The 27,125-nt window shown below is 34.2% G+C and overlaps 1 protein-coding gene across 1 annotated transcript in view; it reads left to right on the top strand.

The window, feature by feature from the left end:
• Window positions 1-27,125, top strand: part of LOC150094607 (cell adhesion molecule Dscam1-like) — a 198,716-nt gene that overhangs the window by 10,556 nt on the left and 161,035 nt on the right. The window contains exon 2 of the mRNA XM_090411603.1: window positions 3,237-3,560. Coding sequence (XP_090267729.1) covers window positions 3,237-3,560 — 324 coding nt within the window. The remainder of the gene's footprint in view (window positions 1-3,236; window positions 3,561-27,125) is intronic.

Genomic DNA, 27,125 nt, shown 5'->3' with positions numbered 1-27,125 from the left:
ATTTCTTTCTTCCATGCGAACTCGAGACACAAAGAAATTAGATTCAATTTCGTAAAGATGTCTTGTTTGAAATACTACAAGAATAGCGAAATTAATAAATAAAATTAAATAAGAAGAACAAGGTTAAATATTCTAATGAGGGAACCAGGTAGATTTTCCACGGCTTCAACATGAACTTTCATTTAATCTGTTTACTTTTATGAGTTTAAACTGTGATTGAAACTAGAATTTCGGATAAGGACTTAGTCATGTTAACTGATAGAGATCCAGTTTTACCAGCATTGCACGATGTTTTTATGGAATTATTAAGACTTTGAAGAAAAACGAAGTGTTGAAATGGTCTCATTGATTACTAGTATACCACAATATACAGAATTTGAAGACTGATAAAATTATTTTTGTTTTATGAGGTTAGAATTTACAGCAGCTAATCAAGCAACCAAGATTACACAATTTGTTTATTAAACTTGCATTCAGGAGTAATATCTGAGATCATATTGAATAGCTTATCATTATTTTAATACACTTCATAATCGAGAATTTCGACTCATTCAATTAGGTGTTAATCTCTACCTGACTTTCTACCCAGTTAAATAGTATAACAATCCACAGAACTTTGCCAGAGAGCATTAAGATGACGCCTAATTGTCACTAGCGATCATTTATCTCGGTCTTCTGCGCTAGTTTCTGTTTCCTGGTGATAAAGATCGCCAGCAAGTGTTCCAATTAAGTGAAATTAATTTCACCCATAGTGTATCTCACAAATCTATTTAGAAAGCTTTGTAGTGTTATTACGGAATGCACCCGAGTCCCAAGGGGCTTCGAATTTCCCGATGAACCAGGAGAAGGGTCCATTCGCATTGCGTAATAGACACAAAGCTTGATAAGCAAGTTTGTAGGGATTTTGTGTGTGTGTGTGTGAGAGAGAGAGAGAGAGAGAGAGAGAGAGAGAGAGAAATAATGACGAAAACAACTATCTCCAAGAAGTAAATTTTAAAATCTGTTTCATATATCTTGTAAACCTGTTTGAACGTATTCTCCAGCCATATTTTATTGCTTCTTTACGTGGAATATCTAAGGCAAACTATCAGTGAGCATTATGCAAATTAATGAACAATGTTCTCAAAACCGTTTGCTTCGAATCTAGGAATCCGTCATTATTTAACTGAATCAAAATTTGGATTCACTTGGATCGAAATTTATATTATAACGACTCCATACTGTTACATGAAAATACACATTTTCATGTTTACTAGTCATCATACGGACTGGACTTTCGTCAACTCTTTAGTAATTTACTTTGCCAGGAGGCAGGATATCCGCTGGCATTGAATATCTTGCTAAATACATTAAATATTTAGCGGTGCTTGCCATTGAGTCGACTGATTAATGTGCTACATTTTTCAACTCGACAAAACAATCCGCTGGCCAAGCAAGTGTACTGACACACTTTCAGCCGCTAGATTGATGAGAGTCTTGAAAACATTAAGATGGGATACATCCGAATTAAGAGGTTGCGCATTTTGTATTTCTAGTTTAGTATGGTTAAAGGATACTTTAAACAATTTTTTTTTCGGAATTAACTATAAATCATTGCTTAAAGCAAAATTTGCATAATACTTTTTATGAAAGATTTTAGGCGTCATTTTATATGAACTTTTGAAAGCAATGAGCACAGTTACAGAAGAGACTGGATGTCGGCTTTGATATGTTAAGTATCGTCTTAATCAAAGATGCCGTATCCGATGTTTAAAATACAAAAATGCTGTATTTTTTTTAATTCTGAAATCCCTGGTTTGCAAAATACAGTCGCCATTAAGACAGATAATTAATATAAACTATTCAGCCAAATTTTGGAATTTGAATTCTAATCAGAGAATGAAATTTCGAATAAAATTTAAATGCTGACTATACTCAAATTAGGATTTTTTTATGTTAGAAAAACTATGATTGGAATCAAATTTTTTATAATGGAATCCATTTCAATATCAACGTGGCATTTTTAAAAGAAATTCTTGTTCCCATGACAACTGCTTTAGTCAAGTTATTCATAATAAAACAAAGTTACAATGGTGGTGCTGTGTATAATTGGGAATAACGGTGTATTGTTGTTCATGTTTTAGAAATAATTAACCGATTGTCGTCGCGCTAGTCCATGTTATCATCATTATATTATTATTGTAAGCTTCATATTCTAGTACAACATTTTGACAAGCATATGTGTAACCTAAGAGCAATAGACCGTCCAGGTCACGATTTGAAATTATTATTACGATATCATTCCTAATATGTATCTTCGAAGTGGTGCACAGGTCAACCAAGAGACAAACATTTTTGTGACTCCTTCTTAATGCAACTTTCGACAGAACGGAAAAAAAATCCTTTAGATTTTCTCAAAGAGAAATGAAAAGAATATTTCGAACTTCTAATGAGCCTTCCTGTTATTCATTCCAGTTAACACAAAGCTAAGAGAACCTATTTATAAAAGGAGGCTTTTCATTTCTCCGTCTTTACAAAGAGGAGTGTACAACTCTATACGATATCGCTGTTTCAAAACGCATACTATGGTTGTCCTCCACAAAAATTACGACGTAAACTGATATACTGAAAATAGACAGTTCGCTTATAAAGTTACATCAATGTAAAATGGTTAAACTTCCTAAATGTATGCGCATTCTGTCAAAAATACTGTAAAATGTAATCCAAGCACAGAAACGTAAAAACCATGCTTCTTAAAATGAAAACAATCGCTGCAAGGTGTTCCTTGTCATAAAACCTGACACTCGAATGAATATCGCGCTGTGAAATACAAAAGTGTTGTTCTGTCAAATGGGAAAAATACTGTTTTATTAAATTATAGAAAAATATGAACTGTCCTTATTAAAAGAAAGCTTACATTTTGTTTTCTTAGGTCTACATGAATTCAATAAATTTAATTTTATTTAAGTGACTGCACTTAAAGATGAATTTTTCTATGAATGATTCTATTATTTCTTAAATGATAATTCATTAGTTCTGTTTGGCGAATTTTCTCATCGTATTCAATCTTTCTTTCGATATGATAACAGTAATGGATTGAAGCAGCAGTTTTTAAAAGATGACCACCACTCCCTTGAAAAAAATTGGACTCCACCAACAATTTTCCTATAGCGGAAAATCCGCGTCATTTATAGATTAACATTTTTGATAATATATTAATAAAATGTTTATTTAATGAATATTTTACTTTCATTTAGATTTATCAGAAGAGCATAACACTCAACAAGGTCCAGCGTTTATGCACGAGCCACCGAGTCGCGTCGATTTCAACAACAACACAGGTACCATTATACCATGTTCAGCTCAAGGAAGTCCAACTCCACTAATTAGCTGGACTCACCAAGATGGAACTGCCGTTCGAGACGTGCCAGGCTTTCGTCATATACGACCAGATGGATCTCTCGTTTTCCCTCCCTTTCAAGCAGAGGATTTTAGACAAGATATCCACGATGCCGTGTACAGATGCATGGGAACAAACGTCGTAGGAACAATAGGAAGCCGAGAGGTTCACGTTCGAGCAGGTATTGCAATAATTTATACCAAGATGTGTGAAAATGAGAGCGTTTGTTATTATTATTATTTTTACTTTTTTTTACTGGATTAATATTTTAAAATATTAAAATAATGAAGCAGTCATGTTACGTATTACAAACCTATTAAACCACATGGAAAAAAAGTTGAAAAATCGTAGTAAATTTTAAAAAATGTGATGAGCAGATGCCAGTAGAAACAAAACACTGATATGATATCATTACTAAAACAATTTATTTTATGGTGTATTAATATTATTTTTTGTGAACTAATATGGCTGTGACGTCAAACTTCTTTGGCACCAGTAATATACTTGGAGCAATCGTCTGTAAATCATTCCATTTTTTTCTTGAGATCTATACTGACTGCACATAAACTAAAACTGATGTATTATTTACTTGTTTGTGCCATTGTTTTAAAGTACTGTATATTGGACAAGTTTTCTTAGTTGAAAATAACGATGTACTAACGGTATAAATATTACACAACCTTTTGCTATTTCAAATCAGTGCTTTTATCCCGTTCAAAAAATGCCGTAAGCTTTTGCTATTTGTAGCTTGCCACAGATGAGAAATCTGGACTTGTTGTTCCATATTTTATGGAACTTCAGTTACAAGCAGACTTTATAAATAATAAACGAGGCCACTTTCCTAAGTATTTCAATATATTTTCAAGCATAGAAATATGTCACTAGAGGAAGTCGGAAACTTAGCTCTTAGAGTAACCACAAACGTTGGCTTTAGGAAAAATGGTTCTGCTAAGAGTCGAAGCTGCATTATTAATGAATCCGGAGATCATTCTGAAATTCCTTCTAGAGTTTCATAAAGGTTGTCCATGTGACCGTAAGCGAAATTTGCAGAATTTCTTTGGGAAAACACAAGTTTACGACTCACTATTCGTATAGAGTAGTCACAAATGCTAAAGGTCGCTCTTGTATCGTGTTCGGCTAGATGAAAAGTGTGCAATGAGATGTAAAAATATTACACCGAGCATAGTCGAATGGTACGATTTAGAGGGTTAACAGAAGAAAGGAAATGTTATTCCAAGTATAATTTTACTTGTAAATCTTGCATGAAATTTATTAGTAATAATTTTATCCACTTTGAAGATATTAATTCTCCCTCTGTGATTGATTACAAATGTTTGCTTGTCTTTTATATAAAAATGTTGTTACTTTCAAATAACGACTATTCTGAAACTTCTTTTATTTTCGAACATGAAACCTTAACTAATGTCTGCTTAGGTCTTTTCGTTGTCAACAACGACACATTCTCTAAATAGGTTAGCGAGTTACAAAGAAGTCAGTAGCTAAAAAATGCCACTACAAACTCTGAAATGAAACTTCTGCAGCGAACTAGATTTTTTAAGAGAACAGACACGGGTGTCAAGTGCGCTGTCTCGTCTGCAACAACGTCAAACTCGTTGACCCATTTACACAGGCATCCATCTGCTTTAGTTCGACACCCTTCATTTTGTATAGCTTTAACACTTTTCTCATTTAATCTAGCCTTGATGTGTCCATGGCGTTTCTTTCACTGGATTTTATCTTGGCTTTTCTATTACGTTGATATTCGATTGTGTTCTTGATCTTGTTTCCCTGCTAAGGAATTACTTTAAAAGTTTCAATCAGTTAACATGACTGAAAAATCTAGTGAGCTAATATCTTAGTTGAAATACACTAAAACTAGTCGAAATATCAGAAATCTTATAAAGTATTTTCTAGGCATTTATCAAATTTATCCCTTCGTGGTTACTTTTAATGCATTTCCCTCATTTTTTACACGTTACAGATAATTAAATTGCTTTCATTCCTGGGCTACACTGATTTAGATTAATAACCAATACTGAGAATGGCTTTTTGCCATGATTAGTGGAGCACATTCATAATCTTGTACAGATCTTCGCAAGCAAAATGAGAAAGTTACAATGATTATTTAATTAGGTGTTTCACTTCAATCGGTTCCTGTCACACATTTGACACTCGAAAAAAATTCTCTTTAATGCATCAGCTAGATAAAGAAAATGAGATATGAATAAATATTTAAAAATCACCCAAATGAGTATGCTTTTATCTCTTTTTTTATTCTTTAGAAATGGTCATTTTAATAAGAGTAGAATGTAAAATGTATTGAGGTTTTTAATATTCATTAAATTCTAAGTACTTCTATTAAATATGTAATCATGTAACGTGAAGAAATTCATTTACAAGAGTGTCTAACGAAATAACGAAAAAAATGTAGAGGGGACTTATGAGGCATATTAGATGAATGATTAATGATAGTACAAATCATTCTGTCACTATAGGGTATTATCAGCGCCAAAGAAAATAACAGGCGTATTATAACCTTAAAATATATGTGACAAGGGACATTACCTATTTCTGAAAATAGGTAATGTCCCTTAGTCTATTTGTTTTGGTTTTCTTTTCACAATGACTCAGTAAAGTGTCGAGTAAAGAAATGGAAATTCTCAATATATCATGAAGTACAAGCAAATAAGAAAACTATAATTTTGTTGTAATTTTCCTATTTTTTTTACGTCTTCATTAATAAAAGCTCGTGTTTGTTTAGACTCATTTGCAAATGCTCGAAGTTTCCGAAAGGAAAACCATCAAAAAATATACGAATTTATCATAACGAAACTGTTTCTGGAAATATTTAAATTCTTAATGGAAACTTGATGAACTGACTCTACTCTGCTAAAAGGAAAAAGAGTCCTTGTTTTTTTTTTATTTAATTTTATTTTTTATGTGAGACTTAGTTAAGATTTTTTTGTAATAGTCTTAATGTTTTTATTGACAAATATGTTGCTTAGGTGTTTTTTTTTTATTTCTTTTCTTTTAAAGAAAAAAAATCATAAAATATGACGATACTTTAATTTTTAATGAAATTGAAGGTTCATTAAATCTATGCGATTTTTTTTTTTAATCTCAGAGAATGCCAAATTACATTACTCTTAATAGACTCGAGAGACGCATTCTCACATTATATTAGCTTTGAACAATTCAGTATTCTGTTCCCAGATGTCTCGAGAAACATTTCAAAAGAACCAACAACTAAAAGCCGCAGGCAAATCAAGAATAAAGAACCGATGCTGCTGTTTAGCATAACGAAATTCAGAATTTAATTAGAAATTTTAACGCCTCAGCTGTAGCGAGCGCTGGAATAAAGTGGACCTCAGTAATTGACACTACAACTGCATTCCGTCTTATATTGATGTACACTGCATTATTGCTGTATACGATATCAATCGGTTATTCTTAAGTATTTAAAGAGGTTATTTGCAGTACTGAAAAAAAAATATATATATATATATATATATTTTTTTTTTTTTCAGTATATATATATATCTTTTCGTGATGTGGGTTTTGATGCTAACCATGAGGCAAAAGCAATATTCCACCACCCACCTCAAGGATTCTGAGTCCGGTAGGAAATCTCACTTAATGGTACCAAAACCGACAAGCAAATGGATCGTTGATGATCTATTTGCTTGTCAAATGCATAATCGAATCCTTCGACCTTTCGAATAGCAGGAATAAGATACCTTTGAGAGTAACAGGACGAATAAGTTCAAGATTAGAGAATCAATTCTGAACCGAACCAGGTTATGGATGTGTATGTACTGCAAACTAAATTTCCTAAGAAGAAATTGCAATTTTTAAAAGACGTTCATAACATCGCAATTTATACTAAATTTTTCCCTCAACACATATGAATCTCATTGGTAGCAATTAGAATTAGCTTCCTAACCCTGACTATGTGGTATTTTCGGTTTCAAGACACCCACCTGGCTACAATCTTTGCGCAAATCTCAGATCTGTTCTATCTTTATAGTATTCTGACGCTTGGAATGATGCATCAAATCCTAATCGTAAACATTATTGATTCCTCATGCTGTTCAGAAGAGGACACTTCAGTTAAACGAAGATATAATATTTTTCTCACTTCGTCTCTCTCTGTGACTTACTTCAAATACCATCTTACAGAAAGACAGTGCATATGAAGGCTGTTCCACTGAACTAATATCAGTCATTTCTTTATTTTCTATTAAATCAGTAAAAACACTAGTGTATGTATTCAACATTCATCCACGGTTCCAACTGCAATCCAACCGAACTCGCTTCTCGTCTCTCTTTTCATTTACTTCTATTCTCTAAAACTACCTTTATTCTGAAGTGTTTCCCAAGGACTATCTACTTCTACCTATTTAAATACAATATTAAATAGGCTCCTTCTTTCTTAGCAGCAAACCTGTAGATGGCGCTGCTTCTGCAACTGTTTTACAAGGATGAAAAGGATATGTTTTAAAAGGATAAAACATATTATCCTTTTAAAAATTGAGTAACCATTTTAACGGACCTTTCACAATCAGCTATTTTGATATATCATTCTCCTAATTCCATGTGAAGGGCAAATGGTTGAATAGAAGCATAAGTTGGGATCACGGGATAAAAATCATATTTTTATTTTATAAAAGTTTCATCACATTTCTGATAGGTTTTTTAACCAATGTAGTTAAATAAACATGCAGTAATGATACAAAAATATATTAAGTAAAGTTTTGTCCACGCAGAACTGACATTTTTCATGGAGTTTGATTTGCAATGAACACTCTGAAATTTACGCAATACGCGAGTCTCGTGGTTTCAATTTATGTAATTCACATGTCATGCTGCCAGACTTGATTTATCACGTTTGATTTCAAAGGTCGTTCTTTGCATAAATTTATCATATTATCCATTTTTCATTCATTTTGCAACCTTTTTTCTTAGGAGATGCTAATAACGTAAAGAAGATTCACCTTTTACAAGAAATTGGGAACGGTAATATTAGTAATTTTATTTAGTGTTCATTCTTTGTATCATATTAAGCTAACCTGAATGCTTAGAAAACAAATTTTGACGCGGTGGGTATATTACTTCTTTTTTTTTTCCCGAGGTATATTACTTCATTTTTTTTCTGATGGATCTGCGTGTATAACCCAATAAACGATGATCAACTGCAAGTGCACGGTATTTCTTTTTACATACTTATTTTTTATGAGTGTAGCAGATTTTACTGGCATTTTAAGTAAACTAGCTTGCTCCTTGGCATCACAAGAATGCTTCGTCATCGGGCTAATATTTTCTGAAAAAAAAAGTCTATTACTGAAATCTAAACAGGACTTTATGAAGTAAAACGCTATAATCCTAGTATCGTTTCGTTTGAATCTTACAATTGCATGGAATTTTTACGAAAGCTTTTATACAACAGTTCAAAGGTTTGTTCGGTAGAGTGGATTTCCAGATGATCTAAGTAATGTGGTTTAAGATGATCTAACAGGGCTTTTTATACTGTGATAACACACAGTTTTATGAAAATATAAGCTCGTTTAATTTTTATTAAACAAAAGTGAAGAAAATCATCCTGGTGATTTTTTTCGAATAGATCGGTTAGGTGTTGAAAATCAACTTCTATCGAGAAAACTGATTATCTTTGTTTGATGATTTGTTTAATGACTTCTGAAAAACATTTTGGCGACTTATAATTTTGGAGGAATCTGCTCCACATAAGTTCTTATTTAAAAAGAGATTAAATAATTTACAATGGATCACTAGTTTCAAAAGCACGGAATCTTAATTAGAACATTGATATGTACACAAAATAATCGAAATTGTAAAGTAATTAAGCTGTGGAAGGTGATGAGTTTTATTTACCAGCTCTTTTCTTTCTCTTTATCTAAAATATAATGCCAGAATGAAGCGAATTAAAATTCAAATAAAGCACAGAGATACACAGAATATGTTACTATACATTTTTCGTAGTTCATAATCGAGTTATTTATATGGAAAGTTAATCATGGAGCATCCTGACTTCGTTTTCCTCAAAACAAACAAACAATTCACAAAGAAAAGAAAAGTTGTGCTAAAAAGAAAGAAATCTTCCTCGAAATAAACATCATACACTTGTAAAAATGCAATAATACAACTCTGGAAATAGCGAGGTAATTTTAAAAACTTTAATCAGTTTTAAGTACTTAGGAACTCTCTCTCTCTCTCTCTCTCTCTCTCTCTCTCTCACTCACTCATTGTATCTTCATACCGTGTGATCACGTGCCTGAAAAGCAGAGAATCAAAGTAGATACACTTCAAGTTAAGGCTTAATAGTGTTTTCTTCCAAGATATTTTCTACTCAGTACGGAACCCCGTTAGTTGTGTATTCGAGTTTTTCGATTTTTCCTCACAAATACAAAGGTCATTGGAGAAGCAATTACAAACACAATGCAAGCGCTTTTGGAGCTACAACGGAAATGGTTAAGATCTAGTGATTGCTAGCGAAGCAACTTGCTCATGCAAATAGAAGTTAACATCCATGAAAACTGTAGCAGTTGCTTCCTAGCAACCGTTCCGACTTTTAACCCTACTGACTATGTAGATGGGATAAGGAAAAAGAAAAACAAGATTGCAAAAGTTAATTAGGAAAGAAAACAGTGAAAACATCATCCGAAGTAAGAAGTACTGTAATAAGTAAAAGGCCATTGAAATATATAATCCAGAACTTACCAAGGCAAATGTTGTTTGAAGGGCCACTCAACCGAAGTGATATAAAGTAACAAGTACGTTTAAAATGTAATTTGTTTCAGGTGATCTGAAAGTTGTATAATTAACAATTTACAGTGCCGTTCATTTTCAGACGGATTTTTTTTATTTAAATAGTTTTTTAAAACATTTATCTGATATTTCGATTTGAAGTGGATGAGTAAAAAAACAGACCGTTTTCTAGACTTATGTACGCACTTTATTGGCTCTACTCGGTTAACCAGCTCAGCTATCTTACTAGTAAAAGAAAATTTGCATTTATTCTACTAAAAGACTGTTATAAGATAAGGCCTCTAACACGCATCGGTGAAAATCTTATCTGTTGAGAGTTTCTTTATAATATTGGCATTCAAAGTAATAAAATATTTTAAGGAAATGTTTCAAAGCTGATAAACTAAATCCTTTGAAGCAAAGCTCATGCCTGGAACGCTTCCGGTTGAAATATCGGATACATCAACAAGATAAACTTCACTGCTTTGTATTTTCTTACCTTTCGTCTAAGTTTCAGAAGTTTTAAAATTCCATTTTGCATCTTTCTTGTGATTGGATTGTTTGTGCGTCTTGTTAAATTCTGTGTATGATTGTGAAGCATCAGGAACGCAAGATCTGTCTAGCTGCGGTATTTAGATATGTAAAGTAAGTGGATCACATTGCTAAAACAGGATTGCACACATTTTTATCGTTTTAATCGAAATGCGCTATGGACAAAAAACTTTTGATTCTTTTGTTATGTATTTTATAACTTGCCGCTTAGTTACAGCACCAAATCGTTTCTATTTTTCTGTAATTTAAAAGATTTCTCTTAAATAATTGATAGACTGACAACTTTCTGATATATTGTTTCAATCTATCATGCACTAGATGCTGACCACAGGTTCGTCAAAGCACATCAAAAATTAGGTTTTGCTTACGACTCAGCACATTTTCGGTAAAAGTATTGTATAACCAATTCATAACTGTTAAAGAAATGGTTGCGTACCAGCTTACTGGAACAGAATTTTGCCGCTGGATTATATGTGTAAACACAGTGTATAATCGGTCAGATTCTCTCCTAATTCCAAATATTAAATTTCTAGTATAAAACTACAAACCATAGCTCTTTCGCGGGAATACTCGAATTCCGTTTTATTTCTTATCAAATATTTCGATTTACAGGATTTCTTTTTTATCATCTCATCACGGGTGAATGTTAGTTATGTGTAATATCTATTGAAGATCAAAGATTACGGAGAACAATGCATATATCCTTTAAATTACGATAAAGAATTTCTGCTGCCCAACAATAGATATATGTAAACTCCTGTATCTGTGAGGGATTTCGGTATAGAAATATACAATGCAATATATATATATATATATATATATATATATATATATATAATTTATTTTTTTTTTTTTTTGATACAGATTGATCCCCAAGACAATCTCGTCCTTGTATCTTATGGCAATTTGTTTCTGTTTCCCCACACCTCCTTGAATAAAATAACTGAAATTATTTTTGCTCGAACGAGAGTCATTATTCGCTCGTCTAACGCCATTCAAATCAAACCTCCCGATTGATATACAAGTCTGAGTTCTGAAAGCACAATGGTAACATCTCTTAAAGACAAGGCAGTCTCTTGGTATTAATATTTTCCTCCTCTTTCACCAAAAGGACATCAGAAAAATCATTAATTGTCATCATACTAATAAATTCTCCTGGTATGGTATCCTTCATATTTATTAAAGGCTTGACTTTTAAATTAAAATCAATTCTATACTACATTCACATACCAGAATTTACCTAATATCATGGAGCAATCTTTAATTCAGCTTGTTGCTAAAACTGGGAAATAAAAGCCATTAAACTACTGTCCCATTGCTTTTTCTTCATTAGTCTCGAAAATAATTGATTTTAATTTAAAAGTCAAGTAAAAAAGAGGCCGTTATGCCAGATTCGATCAACTCTTTGGAGCCCCACCAATTAATCTGTCATCACTAATATGGATTCCACTCCCAGACAAATCCTTTAGCTACTTGTATCCACCTTTGGACATATGTTATGGAGAAACAGAAACGGTGGTTCGTGATATTTCCAAAGCATTTGATCGAATCTGACATAACGGCCTCTTTTTTACGTCTTCACACTAGAATGGAATAGAATAGCTTCGTACCAGAATGGTAGCTCGCGAGCATCCATTGCGTGTAATCTTAGATGGTTTCCTCTCATGAGATTTTACCATAAACAGTGGAGTACCTCGACCCTGTACTTTTTATCCACACTCTTATTCCTATAAATCACTGACCCTCTCTCACTAATAACAAATCTCTTATAGTTTTCCTGAAGATAGTTACCTCTATTTCTCTAATTCATTCAAAAAATCTTGTAGTACTTAAATTATTCAAGGTTCAATATCTTCTATAAATAAATCCCTTAAAAAGTCATATCCTCGGAATTCTCACGTGGATTGAAGATAATGTAATTTCAATGGTAAAACATATGAAGACGAAGATAAAATATGAAGATAAATTAATTACAATGTCATTAAAACAGTCTCATTTCATTTCCAGGAAGAAAGACCATGCTTCCCTCAACTTTTTTTTTTTTATGATATTCTGATCATCTCCAGATCACTTTTCTCTTCTTCAGTTAATTTTCACATAAACACATCACATTAATAGCTTCTTCAGCTTCCAAAAATCTTGATATTCGTTTTCGTTCTATATATTACTTCTCTACTGCTGAACTATCCAATCGCTCTCCTATAGACGCTATGTTCATACATTGTGTCAATAAACGAGTATTTCCACGTGTGTTACTGTTCGGAACACCCGTGGCAGTCACCATTTTTCTGCTTTTCTTTAATCGTGTACGAATACGGCATCCATACCAGTTCAGCTTAAAATTTGTTGAACCAACTTCGCATCCTTTTCGTTCATTCCGTCAACACCTTTGATTTTGTTCCCTATGTAACACTCCCCGCGCTGTTGAAGAAACGCATTGAATCGTTCACTTATGATATGACAACTAACAGAGGACAAATTCATGTGTTCTGTAATGACATTGATCAATGAACCGTTCCTATAGTATATTTATCCAGTTTAGTATTTATTTCATAAGAGAATAATATTTGCGATGCTAACCGTAAACCTTGTTTTTAGGAGAGCAATAAGAGCAGGATTAAGTTAACACAAAGTTGTAGGAGATTTAAGTGGGAATGAATACTTTTAATTTAGAGAATTTATATCACTAATTAAAGAAAAGGGATATAAATGATGTTAAAAAATTTAAAACACAGAATAATAGAAAATCACTATAACTTTAAAGAAAATAGATAAAAAAAAGCAGAAACATTAAAGATATTTATTGCTGATCATTTTAATACAGTATTTATATTGTGTGTACCATTTACAGTATATTTACGTGTTTAATAAAATATACACGTTGAATATATAATATCTTAACCTGTATTTAGGCATATACAAAGGAGGACATTAAATATTGCTAGGATTTCTGGCACCACAGCAATAATGGTCGATTTGAACATCCTTATAATACCCGGATGTTTTACAAAATGCACGCCGCTTTCAATGAATCATCATAGCAAGGCTGCAAAAATCAAACCAAAAATATTACTTTGAACGTACGCTCATCCTTTCTTTCTTGCTTTTTGACATTTTTAGAATCTTTTGAATTATTTGAATTTAGAATCAGCCGTAACTTTTTTCAATCACTTTAAAATCGACGTGTCCTATTTTCATGTTATAGCATCACTAGCAACCGTGATGCATCAAGTATTTGGGTCAGGACTCTTTTTATTTTCTTTTAGTTCAAAAAGATACCAAGTTTTTTACATTTACATAATTCATATTTAGGTCTACAGTAGTCTCGAATCTTTTCTTGCGAAGGTGATAAACAGCGCTCAATCTTAAAATATTCTTGTCCGTTTTGTTATCAGCATTACTTCTAAGTATCATTCTCCAAGCCATATTGCTCATCTCTCGCTCGCTCTTATCAGTCTTCTCCTACTTCTACGAATATCCCTAATATCTGTGCGCTGCTAGCATGGCTTGAATTTTTGGTATTTCTTAAGCTCGATCCATTTTTCAGTGCAAAAATTCTTCGATAATGCAGTTTTGTCACTGCAATAAGCATCGGGAAAATACGGCTATACTGATGATATCAAATAAATAATAAAATAATAATATGCAATTCAGTGGCCGAATGGACGCAACAAAGTCTATCAAGCAATAAAACCCAGTTGACTAACAAGAAAAAAAATTAATTTTTTCATGAAAGAAGACTTGGCTATAAAGATAAGCATAATTTAACTAATCGTCAAGCAAATATTTCCGACGATAAATTGATACTGTAATCGATTATTTCAAATACTGTCTGTTAGGGATTTGTACGATCCAACATAAAAGCAAGTTTGCATTTACAGTTGGGTAAATGCTGATTTACAGTATTTAAATTTAAAAAAATGTTATTTTATTGTATTTAAATCAATATTTAAATCAGCATTTAAATGAAATAATTGGTTATTGCAGCAGTGTAATGCTTAAACTGCTGCAATAACCAATAGAAATAATCATATCAGTATAAAGAAATAATTTCATCAGCACACCATATACCGTGCTATCGTTCGAAACGAGGTTACTAAAGGATGACCAAGGTGTATCGAGGACTAGAAAAACATACTTTAGAAGAGGTGAATCTGAAGGCAAATATCCACTGCAAGATAGTATCCGGAATTTTGTACTAAACTGGAATGTTAAGGATTTGCAATCAAGTCTTTAAACGATCAGTATGTCTTGTCAAAAGTAGACGATATAGGCAGACGCACTGTGTAAATATATCAGATGGGTCGTTACAGAGACCCGTCGATGTCATCTATCTTATTCTGAGCCACGGTTGATTGTACATAAAAGTTAACAAAATAGAACCCGATCCAAAATAGAAGCTTGATTGAACTAACAGACTGACCACGTTCACAAATGTTGCATTTTATTTCCGAATGTTCATTATTCAATACATTCAATACGTTGGGGCTCATAATAACACATTCCAGCGATGAATTCCTAAAGTTAATAAATAGAATGTCACTGTCAATAAAATGTGACATATACCAATTTTAATCTGTATTGAGAGTAGGGTTGATGCATTAAAAATTAAAATTTTAATGCAGCGAAATAAATGGTAAGCCAGGAGCTTATCATTAGTCGGATCTCGAGACGTTTATATATATATATATATATATATATATATATATATATACACCGTACTTTGCTTGCATTCAGTCTTCAACGGCTTAACGTTATGAATAGCGGTGATGCAACCAAATTTGAAAAGATACGTGCCTTTTACAAAGTACAGTCAGATATCAAACTGGGTAAATTCGGACTCACGCAAATTATTCTGAAAGGGCTATGTGAAAAAGTTCGAGGTTTAGAAGTTTTACGTAAAGCGCCTACATTACTCGCACGCCACCTAACAGCTGCCTTTTGCAAGCCAGAGCTCACATTGTACGCCTATGCCTTCCTCGGTCTCGCTTTGTTTAGAACAGCTTCAGCATGGATGTGCTGTGTATTTGTTATATCTGTATCCATACACTGATAATTTTGAGTGTTTTCACGCGCTGCGGTAAAGTACAATCATGACTGATATTAGGAACAAAAATTGACAAAAAGTGAAAAAACTCAAGCGTAAACGTACCAAAACTTATCTACAGATGCAAAAAAAAAAAAAAAAAAAAATAGTAGTAAGACAGTGGACAAAGATTAACGGCTGTAGAACGTGATCTTGTCTCAGACCCTCAACAGTAAATACAGTTGTGGAGGATGCTGTCCTTATTAACAGCAGCAACAAAAGCGTTTTGGTGCCATCTCGACACGTGTCGCAAGAGATGACATGACGTTCTCTGAGATTTCGGTTCGAATGCACAGTTGGATACAATGGATCGTGATGCGACGTGGTTCTTAAAAACAAAGAGAAACAGGTGACATTTTAGCCTGTTTCAAGAGATTTATGAAGAGAAGATAGAAGCTACTGTTCAGTCCTTGATGATTTTATAAAGGAAGGAGAAAATGCCAAATGAATTTTTTTTTGCTATTTGCTTATGCTGTATTATATTCCTTCGCATTCATACTTACATATTAAATTCTAATTTAAGTGAGCATCATATTGAATGAAACAACCCTAAATAACTTCTAAAGCATGTTAATCTGCAGCTCTATACACGTGCTGTAAACAAGTAAGCAACTGGGTGTGAGAGTGGAAACCAACTTAAGGAAAATTCTTTGCGCCAAGTTTACGGAACGTAACTCTTATTCAAGTCGGGGGATCCAATAATCCTTGAATGATTTTATATTTAATACTGAAATAAAAGCGTTTGAAAGGTACTATTAAGTATGCCACTAGTAAACAAAATCTATAAATAGAAGGCTGACATAATTCGAAACGAAAATGTAACCCTAGGAGTGTCAAAATGAGCACTATGACGTAATATATGTTACGAAACCACCACAATAGTGATTACGGGTTAGCACCTCTAAAGGCAGTTTTCCCCTTTAAAAGGAATTCTCGCTTTAATAGAACAGAATATGAAAACATGAGGGATTCTACTTGTATATACAGTCTTTCGAATTTTAATTTATAAATACGAAAGACAGTACATACAAGCAGAGGAAAACAATGCACGTACATCGCTAGCTATCACTCAAGTGTCGTAGTTGATATGGAGGTGAACTACGCAATATCGTCCTCAGTGATGTATCATGGCAGTTGCATAGCTTTAACTAGCACTGTGATGTAATTTGTATGTATTTTGTGGCTGGGTTCCTTTTTTATCGAATATTAAAATGTCCAAAACAAATGTGTTGCGTTTAGTTCAGTATGAAATACGAATTCAGTCATCCGTATAGTTAATGGAGTGGTCACCTTAGATGTGTTTAATGTTGCCATATAGAAAGCTAACACAATAATAACTGCAAGTTGAGGAAGTTCTTGTTCGACTGGTTTACTTTTTTTTTGCCCTGAGAAACTCGAGTAATTTGCTGCTTTCAGAAAACCATCTGCAACCGTGTTCGAACTGAATTTAAAAAATGAAAAGACGAATGAAAAAATAAAGGTTTTTTTCATTCCTTCTGAAATGAAATTTGAAACTGTCTCTTTTCAGAATCAGTGACACCTGGAGAAACCGTAATACCTCGCAAGATAAACAGACGTGAAGATAATGAGAAAAATGGTATTACTACATTAATGTGCTTAACAATAAAACATAACAATCCCAACTGTTAATAACTTATAATCGAAGAGATATAATCGAAGAGAACGACAGGGCTTTTTACCAACTACAAGAGAGACAAGAACTTTAATTTCTCATACCATACATCGAAAATGTACATCATTTTCATTCATCATTAATTCTTAAACGTAACAAACATGCACAAAACCTTTGAAGTGGCTGGGTTAGTCGGAATCACGACCCGAAAATCTAACGCAATGAGGCCATTGCATTGTGAATAAACGAAATTCTTTCGAGCAGACTGAAAAATGTCATGAACTTCCACAATTGGGCCATGAAAGCAGCATTTGTGGGATGCTCCCTTCTTGTGTAAAAAGTAATTATTCTTTCAGCCAGGGAGTCGAGAAATTGCATTTGAAAAGATAGAATTTCGGAGTATTGGAATGGATGTACGGGCATAAAATATCAAAATACCTTCCCTTGAGAGATTTCTTCATTGAATGGAGGATTCAAACTCAGGTCAGCGGAATAATACGAAATACTGCTGAATTTAAGAATTCAGCTATTTCCTACAAGTTTGCACACGTCATGCCACAGAACACAAATAGTGCGACCTCAGCCACAATCCAAAGCAGAGTTATTACAGTTTATGAGCGTGTGATAATCTCTCGGTCAGAAGAACAGTTCACAGCATTTGGAAAGACTTGAAAACTGAATCATCAACGAAACAAGGAATGTGAGTTAGCCGATTCCACTTAGAGATGAAAGAACATTTACGATTGCGAAACTTTGGTTTTTCTCCTGTAAACCATACAGATATAATGAAGAACATATGTTTAACTAAGCCATATGGACTTTAAAGATTCACATGCCTTAGAAAGGTAAGTATTGCTGTGCAATATGTTGGATACAAGAACTTCAGCATGCATGATAGAGATAATTGTATATTTCATATTCCGGACTTTCAGCGTATTTTTCAGTAATTCAAATCTTACGACTTCATGAGTAAAATCAGAATAAAATCTTTATCCTTCATATCTAACTTCCTGCCTATAATGTTTTCTCTGACTTAAAAATCCGGAATTTAGGCATTGAATACCAGCATCGGAATTATAACAATTTAATAAGTCATTTATTGCAAAACTCTCCTAATATCTATTGATAAGCACTTAACAGAACATCATCTTTCTTGCTGATAACAGTCGAAATATCGTGAAAACATTTTTATTCGTGAGGATTTGTTTTTCTTTTCACTTCATTTTCACCAGTTTTTTTTTTTTTTTTTTTTTTCACTTTTTCCATGTTCTTTAGTGGAAAAGAAAAAAAATTCTCATACAGAAGACGATTTCGACATTTCTGACACCTCATCTTGTGTTACTGACGACATGTTGTTTTGGCAAGAAAAAGGTATATTTCGAGGAATGCTTGACTATCAATGCATTGTCACGTATCTTATCTTAGCAGCGCAGACATAAACACGTTAAGTGCACCATCACGACTCAGGGTGTCATTGATGTGATGCTCGAGTAAGGGTTATCTTTTGTAAAAACATTTGAGAGATCACGCTTCAGCAATAAATTTCAAACTGACCATAAAGCATCAGTGCAGGTAGGACAAATGTCCTTGAACATTGTTATTATTATAAAATAGAAGGTTAACTACACAAAGAGGAGTTGAACTATATATAGGCAGACTCCTGATAGTTCCCGTATCACTGTATGACAATGTGAAGGAATAGGAAATCAAATGCACTCATGTGACATGATGCTAAAAATGTCAAGGCCTAAAGTGGAACTATGGTGCTGGGTGGTTCACTTAAAAAATATCAGCACCCAGATCAGGCGAATTTTCTGTAGGTACATTCAGAAGTCTCGACCCTTCAATGAAGAACATCAAAGCATGCACAAAACGTTATTCTTATTGATTTTTTTTTCCATATTTTTCTTAATGAGAAAGAAGCGATTGGCCACAAGTCAAATGAATGTTAAGCTCGTAAGACAAATTATTTTGGTGTAGTTCCTAAGTAAATACAAGTATTAATATAGACTATGCTGTCTATATTAATACTCTGCACAAGATATGGAATATTCTACAGAAGATTACATCTATAATGTAGATTCACACTCCGAATGGAGATGGAAACTCACATCATGCGGCATTAGTACAGAGAATGCCAACGCTATTGAGACATACCTATGGAACCTTCTGTTTGCAGGTGAGGCAATATTTGAAGTATTTCTCACTTTCGGGAAAGTGAATCCATCCGTAGGATATTTATAACAAAGGAGTTATCAATAACCTATTAAGAAAGATGCGCTTTTTTAAAAGCATATTCATAACTTACTATCTCTTTATTTCAGATCAAAAGAACCCACAATGCATATCTCACTAAGCAGCTATTGCATGCGATATATTGTTTTACTTCTCTGTATCAAGATGGATAAAAATCTCTGCAACGAAGAGGAGTAATTTAGCGTTTCTAATTAATCTGACTCTCCCACTTCGTGTTAGAAATCTTCGCCAGATCTTGAAGGCAATTTAAAGGAAGTACATCCTACTAAATGTACTACATTTAGTAGGATGTACTAGTGAATGGCTAATTAGGGTTAAATAATGGAATACACCAGAGTATTTCTCTGTTCTTTTTGTTAAATTCAATGCAACTGAAACTGATCAATACCTCACTGAACTTGACTGTAGTCTCTCTAGAGACAATTCTAAATTGGTGTGTTTAGATGCAAAATCAGTAACATTCACGTTATGGTACTGTCTGGGATTTGAGAGCAATTAATTTCGATGTTTTAGATTATAATTCAGATGGAGAAAGGATATTTTCCTTGTTGAAATTCATCAGGGGATTTCATTACGGCAAGTAAATATTTCATATATAATTCGTTATTGTTATTTAAAGAAAGCCTGATTTCAATTAAGTGGGTAAACTTAAATGAAATACATTCTACTATTTTGTTTGGACAGCAACAGTGTTCAAACTAATCAGTAGAATATATATCCTAATTACATAGACGCACAATGCGTGGTTTAATATAAATATTTTGTATTTCAATTAAGGTACGTTTTGACATCTTTGTATATGGTTACTATTTTAAAGAGAATTTTGAAGATGTAAAAATTAAATCCCTACAAAATAAATAAAATTCTCTCGTTAAATTTAAGGCACATTTAGTCTAAAATTGTATTTATTTTAAGGGCAACTGGTCATAGTAGCGATCCAGTTATTTCGTCAATTAAACATGACCGAGGAGGACGTCATCTTCTTCACGATATCGGTTCTAATGAAAATTCAAAGGCTTAATGGTGAAGGGTGGTCAATACCCTGTTTTTATCAAGATTATGGAAATGGTGACTTCATAGACTTGACTGATTTTAGATGATTGCATTGAGTTATCCATCGATAGTCATTTCTTTTGTTATCGAAAATATGTGTACATGTGTTCGGGCATTTTCAGTGTTCTCATTTATCATTAAAGTTGATGAATATCGCGATTCCTCTTCGTCAATTCAATAACACTTTATGAGCCTCTTCTATACTTCGATGCAGCAATAATACTTCACCATACTGCTGTAAATCTTCCATGCATTTATTTTCATGTTTTTTTTTCCTTTTCCGTACAAGAACATTAGATAAATACAATAATAGTTCTTCTCTGATGCAATGTAATCCGCGAAAAGGCTTAAATCACCAGGTCGACGAATAAAGCAAGATTGCCAGCCTGGCTGGCCGACTGGTGAGAGAATACCCTCTCTCCAGCCAAAAGGCTGCGGATTCGAATCCCGCCGTGGGCATGAATGTTTGTGATCGTCTGTGGAAATATTAGTGGTGGTCGGCAGTAGATGGCGTTGGTATAGTGACAGTCAGGTGGTGGAGACAGAGTTGTAGAGCAGGTGCCTCCCTCGATGAGTCTTTGGACTCCCTGGAGGTGTCAAATAATAATAATAATAATAATAAAGATCAAACAACGAATAATGCCTACCACTGATTTTATATTGACGGTTACGCATTCAAATGTGTGAAATGGGTAAAATTCTTTGACTATCCCTAAAAAGTATTTCTAATTCAGCGGTGGCATATGGCATCAAAGCAATACCAAAAATAACCTAATAAACTGAAAAGTTTATGCAAGCCATTAAATACAAGGATATCTAGAAAATTGTGCTGCTGATGATGATAAATTCATTATAATGCATTATGGTATAAATAAAAAAGTATAATCGATTGAAGTATTGTTAAGCTGTATGGTTAATATTATTCATTCACTCTGACTGATAATTAGGTAAAGAATTTATTCATAGTACAAATGAATTATTTCTGCTTATACCACATGACTTTCCTTGTATATTAAAATATACAAGGAAAGTCAATATCATTAAAATACTACTACTTTTTCCTTCCATGAGATATATATCAGGTTTGAACAAGGGCGAAAGCTGGTCTTGAATTTCATACTTGCTCTTGTTATCATTAAGGGAGTGAGAGGTGTGATTGAAGTCTGATTAGCGGAATCATGAATTACTGACCATTTAAAACTATATATTTAGAAATTTATGTACATTTAATAATACAAATAGGATATTATTTGTAAAATAAATGTTGTATCTTTTTCAATTTAGCTACGTCAATACAAATTCTACCTTACGGTTCTTCTTTATGAACTGGTCAATAACATCGTCATAAAAAGTTGGTTGTGACTTTATTTTCCAAAGCAACACGCACACTTGTAAATGCTGGCTGAAGCTCACTGGCTAGAGCTACTTTGACTGCGTATGGCCTGTGTTTAAGACGACGTGAAGGGAGCGGAAATGGCTATGCGCGCGCATAAAATCACAGTGCTGCAGCGAAGACCTGGAAGCTCCGACAACCGAGCAAGCCAAGATAGCTTTGACTAGACGAGCAAGCATCGGCCTTCGATACACAACGCAAAGCTCAATTATTGCCGCGCTAGTTTAAGAAAATTAAAAACCTAACAAAGAAACATGATATAAACATAGTGATGGGTGACTTCAATGCAAAAGTGGGAAGAGGGGGTGATGGAGAAATTGATGGCGAACATGGCTTAGGCACCAGAAATGACAGAGGAGATCGCCTAGTCCAGTTATGTCAGGAAGAAGATCTAACAATAGCAAATACCTGGTTTAAACTTCCACCCAGAAGACTGTACACTTGGAAATCGCCTCAAGATAACCAACATAACATTGTCAGAAATCAAATTAATTATATACTGATAAATAAAAGATACCACAGTAGTATAAAGAGTGCAAAGACTTATCCTTGAGCAGATATCTCATCAGACCACAATCCCATAGTTGCAGAAGTACATCTTAGATTAAAATCAGCTAAAAAATCACAAAAGAAGAAAAAGAAAATTGATGTAGAAAAACTGAAAGACCCGAACATAAATAAAAGTGCCAAGACACAGCTTAACCTGCGATTACAACAGATTAACATAGAAGAAAATAAAAGTGTGGAATCTCTTTGGAATAGCATAAAGAATGCCATCGTAACAACAAGTATTGAAGTAGGTTATGTGAATAATATAAAACAACAGGAATGGATGACAGATGAGATTCTTTCTCTTATTGATACAAGAAGAATGTACAAAAACAAAGACCTTGCCAGGTATACAGAAACACATAACATCATCAAGAAAAAAATAAAAGAAGCCAAGGAAAATTGGATGAAATATTTATGTACTGAAATTGAACTGCTTCAGAAGAAACATGATAATTTCAATCTGTATAAGAAAATCAACGAAATTTCTGGAAAACTGAGGAAAAAGCAAATAGTGTCTCTAAGAGACGAAAATGGAAAAATAGTTCTAGAAGAAGAGAATAAAGCACAGATTTGTATAAAATATGTAACAGAACTTTTCGATGATACTAGACAGAAGCCTATAAATATAAAAGATAACATTCAAGGACCAGCAATCATGAAATGCGAAATAGAGAATGCTATACGAACAAGTAAAACAGGAAAATCCAGTGGACCAGATGGTGTACAAACAGAATTTTTAAAATTAATAGAACCAGATAACATCGAAATTCTTGAAAAACTATTTAATAAAATATATGAAAGTGATGAATTTCCATCAGATTGGCTCAAATCTACATTTATCACTTTCCCAAAGAAACCCAAAGCGAATTCCTGTGGTGACTTCCGACTTATTAGTCTAATGAGCCAAACATTAAAAATATTTTTGAAAGTAATTCAGAATCGCATTTATAGAAAAAGTGAAGAAACTCTAAGTGACACACAATTCGGCTTTCGGAATGGTTTTGGTACTAGAGAGGCCCTTTTCTGTACCCAAATATTGATACAAAAATGCAGAGAAAAACAGAAATCTGTCTATATGTGTTTCATAGATTTTGAAAAAGCATTCGACAAAGTCAGACACACTAACTTAATAGAAGCCCTTCAACAAACAAGGCTAGACGAACAAGACATAAGACTAATAACAAATCTGTATTGGAATCAGTCAGCTACCGTTCAATTAGACAACATTACCACCAGTGATATTAACATCAAAAGAGGAGTGAGACAAGGATGTGTGCTCTCACCACTCCTGTTGAACATATACGCAGAGGTAATCTTTAAAAAAGCATTGGAAGAATGTCCAGAGGGAATCACAATAAATGGAAAGATTGTTAACAACCTACGATATGCAGATGACACCGTGCTAATTGCAGATAACATTATGGATCTCCAAAAACTCATTGACAGAGTATACATAGAAAGCCAAAGAATGGGAATAAATATAAACATCAACAAGACAAAATACATGATCATCAGCAAACATCCAGCCTCATCAATGAAACTGACACTCAATGGGAAAAATATTGATCAAGTGTCAAGATATAAATATCTTGGTTGCTGGCTTAATGAACGGTGGGATCCCGAAATAGATATAAAGATAAGGATTGAAGTTGCACGGCAGTCCTTCATGAAAATGAGAACACTATTCTGCAATAAAGACCTAAACATGGAAGTCAGATGACGAATGCTGAAATCCTACGTGTGGTCTATTCTGCTCTATGGAGTTGAAACATGGACATTGAAGGCGACAACCATCAAGAAAATCGAAGCCTTTGAGATGTGGCTATACAGAAGAATGCTAAAGATATCATGGACAGAAAAAATTACCAATGAGGATGTCTTAAAATCCATTGGCAAAGCTAAACATCTTGTACAAATAATCAAGAAACGAAAAACATCATATCTTGGCCACATCATGAGAAACAGCAAATACCAACTTCTACAAACTATTTTGATAGGAAGAATTGGTGGCAAAGGAACTAGAGGAAGAAAAAGAATATCATGGTTTGACAACATCAAGACGTGGACAGGAAAGAGCAGTGCACAACTGCTCAGATTAGCACAAGAGCGCAGTTTGTTCGCCAAGATGGTCGCTGACCTTCGATTGAAAATAGCACAATAAGAAGTTTAAGAAGTCTTCTGTCTACAAAAATAAAAGCCTAAATGGAATGCTTATTAATGCAAATAAATATTACTTCTTTCTCAAGTAATGATCTTGCGCAGCAAGCATGGAGAATTCGCCATTGGTTTGAATTTTAATCAGAAAGTACATGTTGTATATCTGGTACTGTTTTTCTTTTTTATTATTTAATGATTTTTATTATTTTTACTTTTAATGATAAATAAGGTTGATTGACTTATGATAAACAAGTAAGCGCTCTCTTTCTTGTTCAAATATTCATGCGTCGTTCGCGCGCGCGCGTGTGTGTGTGAGAGAGAGAGAGAGCAATGGAATACATAATTGGAATTAGACGGAATAACGGCCGATCAACGAGCCTACGAGCCAGCATATCATCCCTAATTACGTAGCGTTCTACAGTCAATTTTATCTGGTCTGTATGATGAAAAATTCTCGTCTCTGAGAAGCAAAATATTACCGTATCCATATGAGACCTGCTAACTGATCTTCAGCTAAAAAGACCTGTCATCGCAGGAGGAATATAAAGCTCTTCCAACTGAAGGACAAATGCTGCGTTGGCCTCTACTGAGTTAAGTAGGTTGTAGGAGTATCGGGTATTTATTCTATTTAGCCTATGGCTCACACATGAAAAGTTACATTACATTAATCCTTAATATATATAGACATAGTAATAGACATATGTACAATAAGAAGACATGATACAGTCATAAAAGAGACACTCGAGAATAAGCTACAAATGAATGTCTAGGTTGATTATCCAGTCGACTGCACTTGGTGTAGCATGGACGAGGTCTGACAGGTTTCCACTGTATGCACGTAGGACACATTCTGCTATAATATGATTAATTGTCTGGCGGGGTGATCCACAGTCGCACCTGGGTGAGGCAATCATGCCCCATTTGTAAAGGTGGTCGAATCCGCACCAACCATGGCAGATTCGGTTAAGGGCAGACCAAGTTTTCCGAGGTAGATCAAAACCCGAAGGTATCTGTGTTGGGTTCACGAATTCATGGAAGATCCCCATTGAAGTGTTGCACCAGGACTCTTTCCACTTCTCCTTCATGTTGAAACTTGTCTCCGCAAGATTTTTTACTGTTAAGATTAGAAGGTGCCTTGACTTTAGCCTGTTTATTTCTAGAGGTGGGATGTCTTCATGGATTGGAAGATTTTGGATTTCCATGATTTTGCTGTATTCACGTAGAAGAAAGTTGGATGTGTGAAGACGGGATGTTGCTTAGCACTGGGAGCCAGTAGGTTGGGGTTGATTTTACAGTTCCAGAAATAAGGCGCATAGTGGTGTTAAGCTGGGCATCAACCAAATACACATGGGCGCTGTTCAGCCATACGGGTGAGCAGGATTCAGCTGTACAGTAAACGAGGCCAAGAGCAGTGCAGCGAAACGTTGTTGCTGAGGCACCCCAAGTTGTTCCACATAGTTTTTGCAGTATATTGTTTCTTGTTTTTAGCTTGGATGCTGTGTTAATGAGAAGTGGTTTAAAAGATAGTGTTCTATCTGGAGTGACGCCCAGATATTTCGGGAATCTGTTGTAGTGTAGCAGCTTGTGGTTGAAGTAGACCATGAGTTCTTGGTTAGTCTGGTTATTGTTCAGGTGGAAGCATGAAACTTGTGTTTTGCTAGGATTTGGGCGTAATCTCCATTTGCTGAAGTATTCATCTAGGACTGCAAGGTCGTCTGTTACTGTATCTCCATTGTAGTAATATTGGTGTGCCTGGTGGCTAGAGCAATGTCATCAGCATAGAAAAACTACTTAGAAACTGTATGAGGCATATCTGCGATGTATATAAGTTAAAAAGGAGGGGAACCAGAACTGTCCCTTGTGGTAATCCATTATTCTTTGTTTAGTTCTGTTCTCTTCCATACACACTGGGAACAGGCGGTTACTTAGCATGTTATCGATTAGTTTGGCTATTGTTTTGCATGGGACTGCACGGAGCAACTTGCAGACTGCGCCATGCCTCCAGACCGTGTCATAAGCTGCGGTAAGATCTACAAAAGCTATTTTGTAGATCTTACAGCTGTTTTCCGGCATTGTTGGTTGCCTGCCTCTGTATGTGTGGTGAGTAACAGAACCTGATCACAGCAGCATCGTGTATGTCTGAATCCGGCCTGTTCCACTGGGACGTTCTATTATCTTAGGGGCAATTCTATTAAGGATGAGCCTTTCTAGGAGCTTATAGCAGGTGCTAAGCAGGGCAATTGGTCGGTAGTTTTTCTGGCTTGTTGTTGGTTTTTCCTGGTTTTACGATAGGGATAACTTT

This window comes from Typopeltis vanoorti, chromosome 21, assembly GCF_054136105.1.
Source record: "Typopeltis vanoorti isolate ZY-2024b chromosome 21, IOZ_Tvanoo_1.0, whole genome shotgun sequence".
In the NCBI taxonomy this organism is placed as follows: Eukaryota; Metazoa; Arthropoda; class Arachnida; order Uropygi; family Thelyphonidae; genus Typopeltis; species Typopeltis vanoorti.
The sequence above is the reverse complement of the archived record's forward strand: the minus strand, read 5'-3'. Positions and strand labels throughout refer to the sequence as shown.